The 13,503-nt window shown below is 32.6% G+C and overlaps 1 protein-coding gene across 6 annotated transcripts in view; it reads left to right on the top strand.

Annotated features, from left to right (window-relative positions):
- ADK (adenosine kinase) overlaps positions 1 to 13,503 on the top strand; it is a 516,864-nt gene that overhangs the window by 158,317 nt on the left and 345,044 nt on the right. For all 6 annotated transcript variants that reach the window (XM_060643139.3, XM_060643144.3, XM_060643142.3 and 3 more), the window contains one exon: positions 10,059 to 10,137. In XM_060643139.3, the coding sequence (XP_060499122.1) occupies positions 10,059 to 10,137 (79 nt within the window). The remainder of the gene's footprint in view (positions 1 to 10,058; positions 10,138 to 13,503) is intronic.

Raw genomic sequence — 13,503 nt, 5'->3', positions numbered from 1 at the left:
ACTGACCTTCCCGTAACTTATCTGCTCATGTTGTACTTAGTACAATTACTGTTTCTGAAAAGGTGAATCTCTTTGTAATATACCTTCCCACATTTATTTCTATTAATAGTTGTACCTTGATACCAGTGCTAAAGGGATTTATTCTAATGGCAGATTATGTTACTTTGTTTAAGTTAGTCATTGAGTCACTTCCCAGCTTTCTACATTTACAAGCTGTTTTCTGCTGCTAGTAGCACGCTTATGATCTTCAATATTATTTTTATTTTTACAGGAAGTCAGTGCTATCTTTTAGTAGACTTTAAATTCCATATGTGATCATTTCTTTTAATTTTTTTTTTCTTTTGGGCAGAGAGAGTGATCATGATCGGGGGAGAGGGGCACAGGGAGGAAGGGAGAGAGAGAGAGACAGAGAGACAGAGAGAATCTTAAGCAGGCTCCTCACTGAGTGTGGAGCAGGGCTCTATCCCACAACCCTGGGATCATGGCCTGAGCCAACACCAAAAGTTGGATGCTCAACCAATTCAGCCATCCAAGTGCCCCACCATATATGATTGTATCATTTGATATCTTTTCTTGTGTATAGTACCATGCTGAGGTGGTCTTGTATCTCAGAAGATTTAGTATTAAACCCAGCATCAGAAGACTAGTGGTCACAGCTTTGCCTACCAAACATTAGTGTTTGAAAGTTTCTCCACTTCCTTGTATGTTACTTTTCTTCTCAAATAGCAAAACATATAGATAGCTATCGTATTAATTGTCAGGAATTATCAGTTGTTTATAAAGTAATAATATGTGATATGAGAGTGGAAAGCATTACTTAGAATTTCAGTTCTATTCATTATCGGAACAAGTACAAAAACTTCTTTAGGAGTATATGGCATATTGCTTTTTTTTTTTTTTCTTGAGGTTAGTCCACAAGAAATTCTGAATTACATTCCAGTGACATTAATTTATATTTAAAAGTTTTCTTTAATAAAACCACTTTCATTATAAAATGAATATAAGCACATGAGTAAATGGTAGGAAATATAAAAAAGGAGAAAGCTTATATAAAAAATACCTTTGGCATGTTAATGTATTTTCTTGTCATTTTTGTTAATAATTTCATTAAAAAATAATGAACATATGAAATGCATCTCTGATTGTTCTGAACATCCATTCTTTTGTTTTTTGTTAATTTGTCCATTTATCTGAGCCTTAATATTTTCATTTCTCTTCCCTATGAGAGTATTAAATTAACATTTTAAAAATTGAATTAATTTATTAAATTAATACCAAAATACATAATAATATCTTAAGATATTTTTTTAAATTATATAAAGTAAATGTAATAACCATTTTTCATATTGTAAAATTTCTTTATATTTAATTTGCTTGGATTTGTTTAATTTTGCTTTTATAGAGAAAAATTTTAAATATTTTTACATTATCAAATTTGTTTTTATTCATTTTTTACTTCCATTGTATAGAAACTCTCATCTAGAAGTTGGATAAGCACTGAATCCAGTTTTTCTGTAGCATTTTATTTAAGTAACATTCTCTCTGGAAGTTTTTAAACATTATGAAAGCTGTATATATTTTATTAATTTGGGTTTCACAAATAGGCTGCTAGTAGGAAAATGGATCAGCTATTGTTCTTTCACTTCTGTCAGTCATTTGATTGAAGTGTTAGATATGCCCACTCCATTTAGACAAAGAAGCTTAACCAAAAGGAGAAAGTAAGAATGAATCTATCATGTACTAAAATTGCCACTTTACTCCCTGTAGAAAAAAATCACATAATAGAAATATGTTGAAGTTTCCCATAAAATATAAAGCTTTTAAACAATTTCATCTCTAAACAACATAGGAAATACTTAATATTTTCACATAATTGATTAGATTATTTACCTATCAAATTATAATCATAGTTTGAAGTTCATTAATGTTTCAGCCTGAATTTATGGTTTTATTCATTAAAGATACATAGTCCTTCATCTTTTCATGGTATTTTCCATTGACTACATTGATAGTTTTGACACAAAGTAGACCATTTACTGACAGACAAAATTTTGTGTCAGCTAGAAAAGTATAGAGAGAAAATCTGGTTGTAATTTATGTTCCTAATCCCTGCAAGAGATAAAAAGAAACAAATCTTGCCTCCTTAGAATCACTTCCCTAAATAGAAATGTTTCTTGGTTTGTTTGTTACTATATAGGAATTCCCTTTGTTCCATACAATTTATTTTCTCTCTTGTATTTACCTTCTCAACATCATCCACTTGGTCATCCAAACTAGAAATCTCAGAATTGTCATCCCTCTACCACATCTTCTGCTTCCAGCTATTTATCACGTGTTATGTCTTCAACTTCAGAAATGCTTCCTTAGTTTAATAATTTCTCTCTAGCATCTTAGCTCAACATCTGATCTTTGGTATGAACTATTTGAAAAGTGGCAATCTGCCTGTCTTTATTCTACACTGTCCTCCAAACAGCGCTGACTTCATTAAACAACAACAAAACAAGTCTGTTTTTCACACTGTTGGCAAACAGAGTTTAGTAATTTCTCCTTGCGTACTGAATAATGTCTACATTTATTAGCGTGGCAGAGAGAGTTATGTTTGTCAGTTTTTACTACTTTGATTTTGACCTATATTTTAGTCTGTGTTTAAATTGTTTCCTGAATATGTCATATTTTTGTTTTACCCTCAGTCCTGAATATTTTTTCTCCCTTATCTGTCAAATTCAGTTCAAGTGTTAAATTTTTCCTGCCTCTTTCATTCAGAATCACTCACTTCTCTGCTCTATGTTTTATTCTGCTTTGTCCTATATGTAGTTCTTTTTAGATACTTATGTAGAAAATTGTTATGTTCTTCCACTATAAAATGAAGTAGAGTAAAAAGTGTCTTCATTACAAAGCAGTTTATTATGCTTATTACACAGTCGAAATAAATGTATACAAGATCCATAATTCCTCCTACTTTGGAGCTAACCAGTGTTAACTCCTTGGTTGTACTTTTCTAGATCCTTTATATATATTACATATTATTATTATAATCATATATTTTATATATTATTTATATATGTATATATACACACATATGTATATATTGGGTAATTTTGTTTGTAATATACACAGGTATATTTTAATTCTATTGGGTTGTGTTATACGTTTGAAATATATGGAAAATATCAGTAGATAGAGGTCTAACATTTTAAAATATTTAACTCTTTAGTAGAAGCAGTGCATACATACAGTAAAAATGAAGTGAAAGATTAAATACTTCCCTCTAAGACTTAGCCATTCACCAGGATTCATTAGGATTTATTAGGTCAAAGTTTGGAATAAGCCTAAGTTTGCCCATTACTATCCACTGTTATCTGTGCATGTTATGCTGGAGGTCCTCAGTCTTTGCACTAAGGCAAGAAAAATAGAGAAAAAATTGTCACTGTTCACAAAAGTTATGTCCGGCAAAAACAGATAATTATTGGAATTAGAGATATTAGCAACTTGGGTAGGTAAAAATTGTTATATAAAGAATTATATTTCTGAACACCAGCAACAAATAAAAACTAGGTTTAAACAAATATTACTTCTAGTAGTATTAAAGCAGGAAATAATAGTGACTTGAATAGAAGATGCACAAGATTTATGGCAAAAATTATGAAACTAATTGAGAAGTACTAAAGACCTAAATAAATATATTGTGATACACACTGTGATCAGGTATCAGTTTAATATTAGAAAGGTTATAACTTCCATATATATCTTTAATACAGTCCTAGTCAAAATCACTACAAGTTGTTATTTGGAAATTGACATCTAGTTGTACATTTATATAGAAGTACAAAGGACCAAGAATAATATTCAATGCTCTCATGACGAAGAACAAGATGAAGGTACTTGCTTTTCATTAAGACTTACAAGGCAATAGTAATTAAGACAAAATGCAGATTGTGCAGGGGTAGAAATGTACATCAGTGAATCAATTAAGAGCCCAGAGATGGTCAAGCGTACATATATCATTATGTCTGCCTGCCTTTCGATCTTCTATTTATTTATGGTGATGATGCCTCTGGCCATCACACAAAAAGCCCAACAATGTAACTTCCCTTCTTCTGCACTCCAGAGCTACAAATACTAACAGTTAATGTTTTTAGTTTATCATTATAAAATTTATATAATGTAGTTATATTCCTTAATTAACAAATTTACATGTCTATGGACTCTTCCTCTGGAAGATGAACAATATAGTGCACTTACACTATTTTTCTCTTTTTCCTTCCTCATTGCTTTCTTTATGCTATTTCATACATTTTAATCTTCCTACTGATTGATTTTATGACTTTAAACAGTGTACTTAAAATCCTTTTTGAAAATTTGATTATGAACATTTGAGATACTTATGAACTCTAACTGAAGGAGAGAAAATGAGAAAACTTTTTCTTTCATCTTTCCCTTCTTCCATTCAAAATGTCCATGTATATACAATGTTTTTATATTTTGTAAATGTTATTAAGTATTACAAATGTTTGCAATTGTAATTAAATGTTACATGTTTTATCTCAGCATAGTTTCTAAAATTGAAAACCAGACAAAAGGCCTTCATAACCAAATAACTAGGTAACTATTATTCTTTGTAGAACCACGTACTGTAGTGTATGTATGGATTCATAGAAGAGAAATACATTACTTTGTTATTAAAATATTTGCTACTTAAGGAAGAATTTTACATGTAATAAAATTTATTACATGTAATAATTTTACATGTAATGGTTCCTCCTTTAATTTCTTTTTGGACTCCTTTACTTTTTCAAAGTTATACACAGTTATCACTTTTTTCCCTTTTTTTTTGTTGTTGTTGTAAACCCATGCTATCTCCTTTCTTATGTTTTGTTTTGATTGTTACACCTCCTCCTTAGTAACTTTTCTTTTCATAATTGCCAGTACTTACATGTGAAGCTTGTATTTTCCCTTATCATGAGTTGATAATCTGAGTGGATATTGAATTCTATTTTGAAAATCTTTTTTTTTCTTCTAGCATAGAATATAATGTGGGGTTTTTTTGTTTGTTTTTTTGCTTTTTTTTAGCATCCTCTGTTCTTTAAGAAATCTGATGTACTCTGATTCTTACTCCTTTTCAGATAATCTGTTATTTTTCACTCTAGAAGTTCTTAAGGTTTTCTCTTGATATGAAGAATTCTGAAATTGAATAAGGTATTGTCCAAATATGGATCCTAGTCCCCTCCCTAATGGAATTGCTTCACATTTGAACAAATCTGAAGATTATATATTTTTTCTCTTTCGAAAACATTTTTTTCTAGAATTTCTTTCTTACCCTTCATTATCTCTAGTCTCCCCATCATTCTTCTTAAATGGATCTTGGGCTACCTGATCCATTCTCTGTGCTTCTTAATTTTTCTTTCATACTCTTCATCTCTTATATTTCCTACGGATTTTGGGTATTTTCCTGGGTATTTTCAGCTTTCTTACCTTCATCTTATTTTTTTATCCAAAGCCGTTTTTATCGCTCAGGTCCTTCACTCAACTATTGATATTTTTAAAAATTCAGAAGTGGTAAAACTAATTTATAGAAACTCTGTTATTTTTTAGTTGCTTCTTTTTCATATAATTAGGCAGGCAGGTTTTTCTGCATTTTCTCTGAGAAAAAAATTAAAAAGGAATGGAAAATAGTGCAACAGTTCTTCAGAAAGTTCAAAAGTTAAAGTTAATAGTTAAAAGTTAAATTGACCCAGTAGTTCCACTCCTAGGCATATGCCCAAGAGAAATGAAAATATTATGTCCACACAAAACCTTGTATGTGAATGTTTATTATGGTATTATCCATAACAAATCAAAAGATGAAAGTAATCTAAGTATCTGGGATGGATGAATGGATAAACAAAATGTGGTATATCCATATAACACAATGTTATTCAGCTAGAAAAAGGAATAAAGTACTAATAGATGCTGCAGCATGTATGAACACTGATAACATTATTCTAAGTGAAAGAACCCAGTCAACAAAATCATTCACATATTTATATGAAATGGCTAGAATAGACAAAAATACAGACATAGAAAGTGGAATAGCAGTTATTTAGGGTGGGGAAGGATGATGGGGATATTCGGTTTTGGTAACTAAAGGTTTGTGTGTTTCTTTATGAGTTAATGAATATATTCTTGATAGTAGTGATGGTTGCACAATTATGGATATATTTAAAATGATTGGATTGTAGACTTCAAATGAGTGAATTGTATCTCAATAAAGCTGCTACCAAAAAAAAGTTTAAAAAAAAATTTTTTTAACATTTATTTATTTTTGAGACAGAGAGAGAGCATGAACAGGGAGGGTCAGAGAAAGAGGGAGACACAGAATCTGAAACAGGCTTCAGGCTCTGAGCTGTCAGCACAGAGCCTGACGCGGGGCTCGAACCCACAGACCGCGAGATCATGACCTGAGCCGAAGTCAGACGCTCAACTGAGCCACCCAGGCACCCCAAAAAAAGTTTTTTAAAGAAAAAAAAATTTTCAGGTAGGCTAGGAAGCTACACAATTATTTGGGATATGGAGGACTTTCAACAACAAATTGGAACATGTAAACAAATTGTACTCTTGTGGGTAAGGTAGGAGAGGCTGGACAGTGTTCCAAATGGAGTGTTTAAAGGAATTACTTTTTTATGTCTCCTATCACTGCTTTGTCAATTCTATTATGTTTTCTTTCTGTAAAGTTAGTATTTATTATTTCTTCAATTTGTGGTCTGTGTTTGGCCTCTTTGCTTGCTTTGTGGTATTGTTATACGTTTTTTCATATATAGGTAAATATATAAATATATATGTATAAATATATATAAAACATGTTTTTTGACATCTGGTAAGACTTGGGAAAGTATGCAAACATATGCATCATCATCCATCTTGAAATACGAGGTCCTATAATTTTTATACTTGAACTAATTCCAAAAGTAATATTAATAAACAAAATTTTGGTTTTTATAGAAAACTCTCTTTACTGACTGAAATGATAAAAAATATACCCTGATTTGTGTGTATTTGTAATTAATTAACAAGTAATTTTGACACTGCAGTTCTGATTTTGACTCACCAGTGTGCCATATGTGACCTCTGGCAATCTACTCAAACTTTATGTCTAACTTTTCCCTTTTTTTAAATTTTTTATCTTTTGAGAGAGGGAGAGAGAGAGAGAGCGAGGGAGACAGACAGACACAGGCAGACAGAGAGAGAAGGAGATGATCCCAAGCAGGTTTGACACTGTGAGCACAGAGTCCGATATGGGGCTTGAACTCATGAACTGCGAGATCATGACCTGAAATGAAATCAAGACTCTGACGCTTAGCCAACTGAGCCACCCAGGTGCCCCATTTCCCATTTCTTAAATGAAGGTGTTCTTTTAGGTCCATTTCAGCTCTAGAATTGATCATGTTTACTCTGTTTATTTTGTTATTGAACTTTTCCAGCACCTCCAACAGTACTTTTTTGTAATAAAGGGATATTCTTTATTTGTGTATGACTTTGATAGCCACTATTCACACGTGGCTGCTGAGCACTTGAAGTATGGCTAGTGTGCCTGAAGAACTGAATTTTAATGAGTTAGTTTTTTAATTTAATTTTTTTTCTTTTATTATTATTATTTTTAATGTTTATTCATTTTTGAGAGACAAAGAGAGACAGAGTGCAAGCAGGGGTGGGGCAGAGAGAGAGGGAGACACAGAATCTAAAGCAGGTTCCAGGCTCTGAGCTGTCAGCCCAGAGCCCGACACAGGGCTCAAACCCACAAACTGTGAGATAGATCGTGACCTGAGCTGAAGTCAGACTCCTAGCTGACTGAACCACCCAGGTGCCCAAGTTAGTTTTTTATTTTAGAGAGCATGCAAGTAGGGCAGAGGGAGAGAGAGAGAATATCTTAAGCAGGTTCCACACTCAGTGCGAGCCCAATGCTGGGCTCTGTCCACAACCCTGGGATCATGACCTGAGCCAAAATCAAGAGTCAGGTACTCAACCAACTGAGCCACCCAGGAGCCCCTGAAGAACTGAATTTTAAATTTTATTTAACTTTATTAGTTTAAATTTGAATGTCTGTAGCCTTCCTTGCCTCTTCCAGCTTTTGGTGGGTGTTGGCGTTCCTTGGCTCCTTATCACTCTAGTCTTTGCCTCCATCTTCACATGGTCTTCTCCTTTGTGTCTTTTCTTCTGTCCATTATGAGAAGACTTCTTACTGAACTTAGGCCCCTCCTGGGTAATGTAGGAGGGAAGATCTTATCTCAAGCTCCTTAACTTACTTGTATCTCCAAAGCCTTCTTTTCTAAATAAGGTTACATTCACTGGTTATGGGGGAACATATCTTTATGGAGGCCACAATTCAACCCACTACAAATACGATCCAAAACCTTTGGAGGAATTGGCTTTTGACAGTGGAGGGACCTCAAATGAACCTAGCAATTGATCACTGTATATTTACTTTATCCATTCACTCTCCCTTTCTTCTCCAATCTCTAACATCACGCTTAGCTGATATCTGTCTAGTTCAGAAAGTAAGTAGAAGAGGGGCACCTGGGTGGTCAGTTGGTTCAGCATCGACTTCAGCTCAGGTCATGATCTCATGGTTTGTGGATTCGGGCCCTGTATCAGCCTCTGTGCAGACAGTGTGGAGCCTGCAGCCTGCTTCAGATTCTGTGTCTCCCTCTCTCTCTGCTGTCCTCTGCTCGTGCTCTTTCTCTTTCTCTCTCTCAAAAATAAATAAGCATTAAAAAAAAAAAAGTACCTAAGTAGAAGGGAACTTCCCTTGAGCTACTGCAGCTATCTACCTCTGCATCTGTGCCTATATATTTTGCCTTTTCTTCTGTTATTATTACATTGGTATTATTAGTGTCATACGAATTCTGCTGTCAAAATTCTGGGCAGGTTTGCTAGTTGTGTTTATTGTCATCTCAGTGTTTTACAGATGGAATCCCAAGGTAGTTGGATGTATGGGAGTGGGTATAACTCCATTTTTCCTATTCCTAATATAACCATATCTGTATTTGTCTTTTTGGTATTTTGAGGTTCTGTGAAATGTTTCATTTTAGTGAAAGGATCTACTTCTGTATTTTGTTTTTAAAGTTTTGAAAATACTTGTCAATACTGAAACCTTCCTTGAATATTCTATTCATATCCCAATCTCCCTTTTTTGACCAACCTCCTCTAGCACTTGCTGTCTACATTGCATATATTCTGTTTTTTGATAATTTGGTGGTTTCTAATTTTCTGTATTTTCTCATGTGTATTCATCCTTGTCTCCCTCCAAAGCTTCTTAGTCCTTTGAAATTAAAGTACATACTTACGCCCCTTGGATATCTCTAACATGCTAAAGACATGCAGTAAGGAATATTGATTTGAAATCCAGATTAATAAAGGCCATCTAATTTGAGATTTATTCAAATCAGTGTCCGTAGTTTTTTGCCTGGTACATGAAAGTTTCATGTATAGTGGATGTATGTATTTTCCTGGAGAGAAGTTCTATAGCTTTTATCAGATGCCAAAATAATGGCTTTAGATATTTAGATATTTAGATAAAGCTTTAGATCACTACTGTCTGTGTCTTTATATGGCAGATACAGAAATTATGTCACCAAGCAGCTTGCCTAGAATCATACCCCAATGTGTGGTTTCCCAGTTCTTTACATTTTAAACTAATTGTCTTTATGATATCTAAAACTTTTTAAACTTACTAGAATTTACATTTGTAAGGATTCTAGAGGTCAACATTTAATATGGGAAAATATGCATTGCTTATAAGTAATAATTTATGAATTTGTATTTTTACCTTTTTAGTATAGTGGTTAATTATGGACAGTTTATATATTTTAAATTCTTATTATTGTACATTTGTAGAAAAATTTTCATAAGTACAAATTCAGCATGCTTGTTTTTCATATATATTTTAATTCATTTACTCAACATAATTATATAATTGAAAATATTTTACTAATGGTGATTCAGTGTGCTTCTAATCAGAAAAATTTGCATTGTGACAACTGACAGATGCTAACTTACTTTTTTCTACTGTGATTTTCTTGTAGGTTTGATGAACTTGTAAAAAAATTCAAAGTCGAATATCATGCTGGTGGTTCTACCCAGAATTCTATTAAAGTGGCACAGGTTGGTTAATTATTTTAAAAGTTACAAAGAAATAGATTCGAAATGATTCTAGATTTATGGTCATTGTACATAATTGTTCCAATCTATATTTTATTGCTACAGAATAGTTTTGTTGGTTTTGAATTGGAATTTTAGCAATCATTGTCCATCTAATCAGCAAAAATTATCTTACTTTAATTGGGATTCCTTTGATTATTGGTAAGCTTAAACATGCTTTAATATGTTTATTGTTCACTTATATTTCTTCTTAATTACTTATTGAATTAATTCACTGTTTATTTTATAATTTTTAATGTGTTAATGACTTATGGAAATACTTTATATTTTATGGAAATTATCTGTTGAAAGTAATTATTATTCATACTTAAAATCTGCTTGTGGTGTATTTTACTGTGCCAAAGTTCTTAGTTTTTTAAATATAATTAAACTTTATGGCTTTTCTGAATTTTCCTTATCTTAACAAAACTTAAATTTACCCATTTATGGACAGGAATTGTGGCTCTCCTCTACTTAAAAATACTAATTAAAATCTAGCCCTCAGTTGAAGATTTTGTTTGCTTTTCAGTTCCCCTAATATTTTGAGAGTACTTTTTCTTTCCATCTGACTGATAATCCAAATACATAATTACCAAATTATAATTTGTGTCTAGGATAACCACAGTTTTCAAAAACAGCACTTTAGAAGTACTTGCCTTTAGAAGGACAATTTCTCAGATTTTCCTTGAAAGTCAGTAATAGGAGGAACTGATTCATTTGTACATAAAGCACATATTTATTGAGCTTCTGGTATATGTGCTAGTCATTGTGCTAGGTAACTTAAGTTCTCTTGTCTAAATTTTAAGAAAAATCTGAAAATACAGTTAGAACCTTAGAGTGGCTGATCCTGATATGGTCTTAGTTATATCTAATTCTGATATGGTCTTGTTGAATGAGGACATTGAGGTTTAGTTTAGAGTGGTCTAAAAAGTATAGGCAAATACACTAGAAAGGAGTTGACAGGGATACCCACCAGGGAAAGTACTGGGTTTTGGTTTGTATTAATGTGTTTGATTGGTTGGTTCGGGATTTTTCTTTCCATTCGAGTTCTCCTTCACCCACAAAACAACTTGATTATTGATTTCCATTTTTTCTATCACTCTACATTATTAAAGAAGCATGTACTGGGCAGCAACTATAAGCCCCATAGACCTATGCTCACAATGTCTGCCAGATTCTGTGAACTGGAGATCTAAAATAGGATAAAATATATGATATGGTAAGAATTCAGGGATCATCTATTCACAGACCACTTAATTCTACATATTTTTTGATGGTATATACCATGTGAAATATATATTTTCTGTATCTATGTGTTTTATATAATACATATTTTGAAATATTCAGTTTTTCCATTGAAATAAGAAAAACAGGGTGGATAGGATTCATAGATAATAAACTGGTAGCTTATAAGATTGAGACAAAAGTCATGGGATTTTTTTTTAAGTATAGATAGTAAATAATCAAGTAGTTTGGGAAATAGGTGAACATTCAGCTAGTTGAGGTCCTTTATAACTTGATTGCATCCTAAGGTGTTATACTGTGAGTGTTAACTTAACCCCAGCTTTTCCCCTTGCTTCCTGCTGTTTGTTTTAAATGAATAAATGTGTAACGTAAGCATCATGATTTAGTTGGTAGGCCCTTTTTGTTCTTTGCCCTCTGGAATAGCTGGCGTATTTATGTACGTGGAGGTACATAGTGCTTCAAGGTAACTTCCCCACACAATACCAAGGTTAGGTGAATTTCTCCTTGTTCTGTGGTTTAATAATACTTTACGTGGTAGCTGTGGAAAAATATGTCAAAGGGAAATATAATGAAAGGGAGCATTAATTTGCAAAGATCAAAACTCCTATGAAAGAAGAACTAAAAGTCATACAGGGAATAAAGTTTAACATTTCACAGTCAATATAGAGCTCATTTTGATGGATCTAAGCAACAACCACACTTCGACATATCCATCGATATGGCAAATCATATCAACAAGAAAATGTTCCGTTTAGTTCTTAGATACTTTGATTTGTTAAGTCCGTTAAATCATATTCTTAAAGATTTTAGTGAAACCACAGGCAACATAAAACAAGATTGTTGAGATGTCCAAATATAATTCTAGACTTTACTCATCTGTGTATTTGACAGACAGTGCAAATTTAAATTTTGGACAATTTCATTCAGTGTAATTTTTTTAAGAAATAAAATAAAAGATCTTATCTGCAAAGTGTTTTGCGCCCTTTGTATATAGCACTGCTAAAATGTGATGTGATTTGCTTACTTCTGATATTGAAGCTTTCATAGTGAACATTTTAGGGCACTTTTCAATGTTCTCAATATGTACAGGTACACTTAATGTGATTTTTGACTTTAAAGAAATGGAAGGAGATAGCCTCCTTGGACATGTGCCTAAAGAATGGCTATAATTATTGTTGGACTTAGAAAAGATATCCTGCAGTAAAATATTTTTAAAGTGTGAGACAGGAAGAATGTCCTTGTCTAATTTGGCAATACATTGAGGATGAGAACGGAGAAAAAGATTATACTAAAACAGAAATTTTTATGCCATTTCTCCAAAAATGTTTGATGATATTTGAAGAAGCCATAAGGAGACTAGAAAAAACTTATACAACAAACAAATGTCTCATTTTTTGTGTAACATGACTGCTTCCTAACTCAAGGTGGAGAAAAAAAGTCACCACAAAAGGACAGCCAAGTTAAATAAGATCCTCTCAATGTCTTTACTAAAACTGTAACTCATTTGGAATGCAACTTTGATAGCATAAATTGAAATTACTAGTGTGCTTCTGAAATGATATTTATTTTACACATGGAAAGCAAAGATAATTAATCTATCAATGCAAAAGACATGATTGATTAACAGTTGGAATACCAAAACAAGCATTTAGATTCAAAATAGATGGATGTTTTGCGGAGTTTGAAACAATTTCTTACATATCTAAGTACCTGCCATTACTAGTAATTATAATCCTAAGTATTCTGTGCTTATTGAGAGGGTATTTAGCTTGATATCATCACAGGACTGACACCAAGAATATGGACTTGATACAAGCAGAGTGGTCAAAGTGAAATTTACATTTAACGATACTCAATTTTACCACACTAAAAAGAAGGGTTCTACTCGGTACAGGGAAGTGTTATTATTGGAAAGGAGACACAAAGCATAAAACTATTTTATTTCATGGGACAAAAAGAAACATGTCGTTGTTATTTTTTCTAAATACTGGTAATATTTGTTTAATCCCACTTTTTTTTCTCTTCTTTTAAAAAATCTTAGGGGGCACCTGGGTGGCCTCAGTCGGTTAAGCGTCCGACTTCGGC

The sequence above is a fragment of the Panthera onca genome, chromosome D2 (assembly GCF_046562875.1).
Source record: "Panthera onca isolate mPanOnc1 chromosome D2, mPanOnc1 haplotype 2, whole genome shotgun sequence".
Taxonomy (NCBI): Eukaryota; Metazoa; Chordata; class Mammalia; order Carnivora; family Felidae; genus Panthera; species Panthera onca.
The sequence above is the reverse complement of the archived record's forward strand: the minus strand, read 5'-3'. Positions and strand labels throughout refer to the sequence as shown.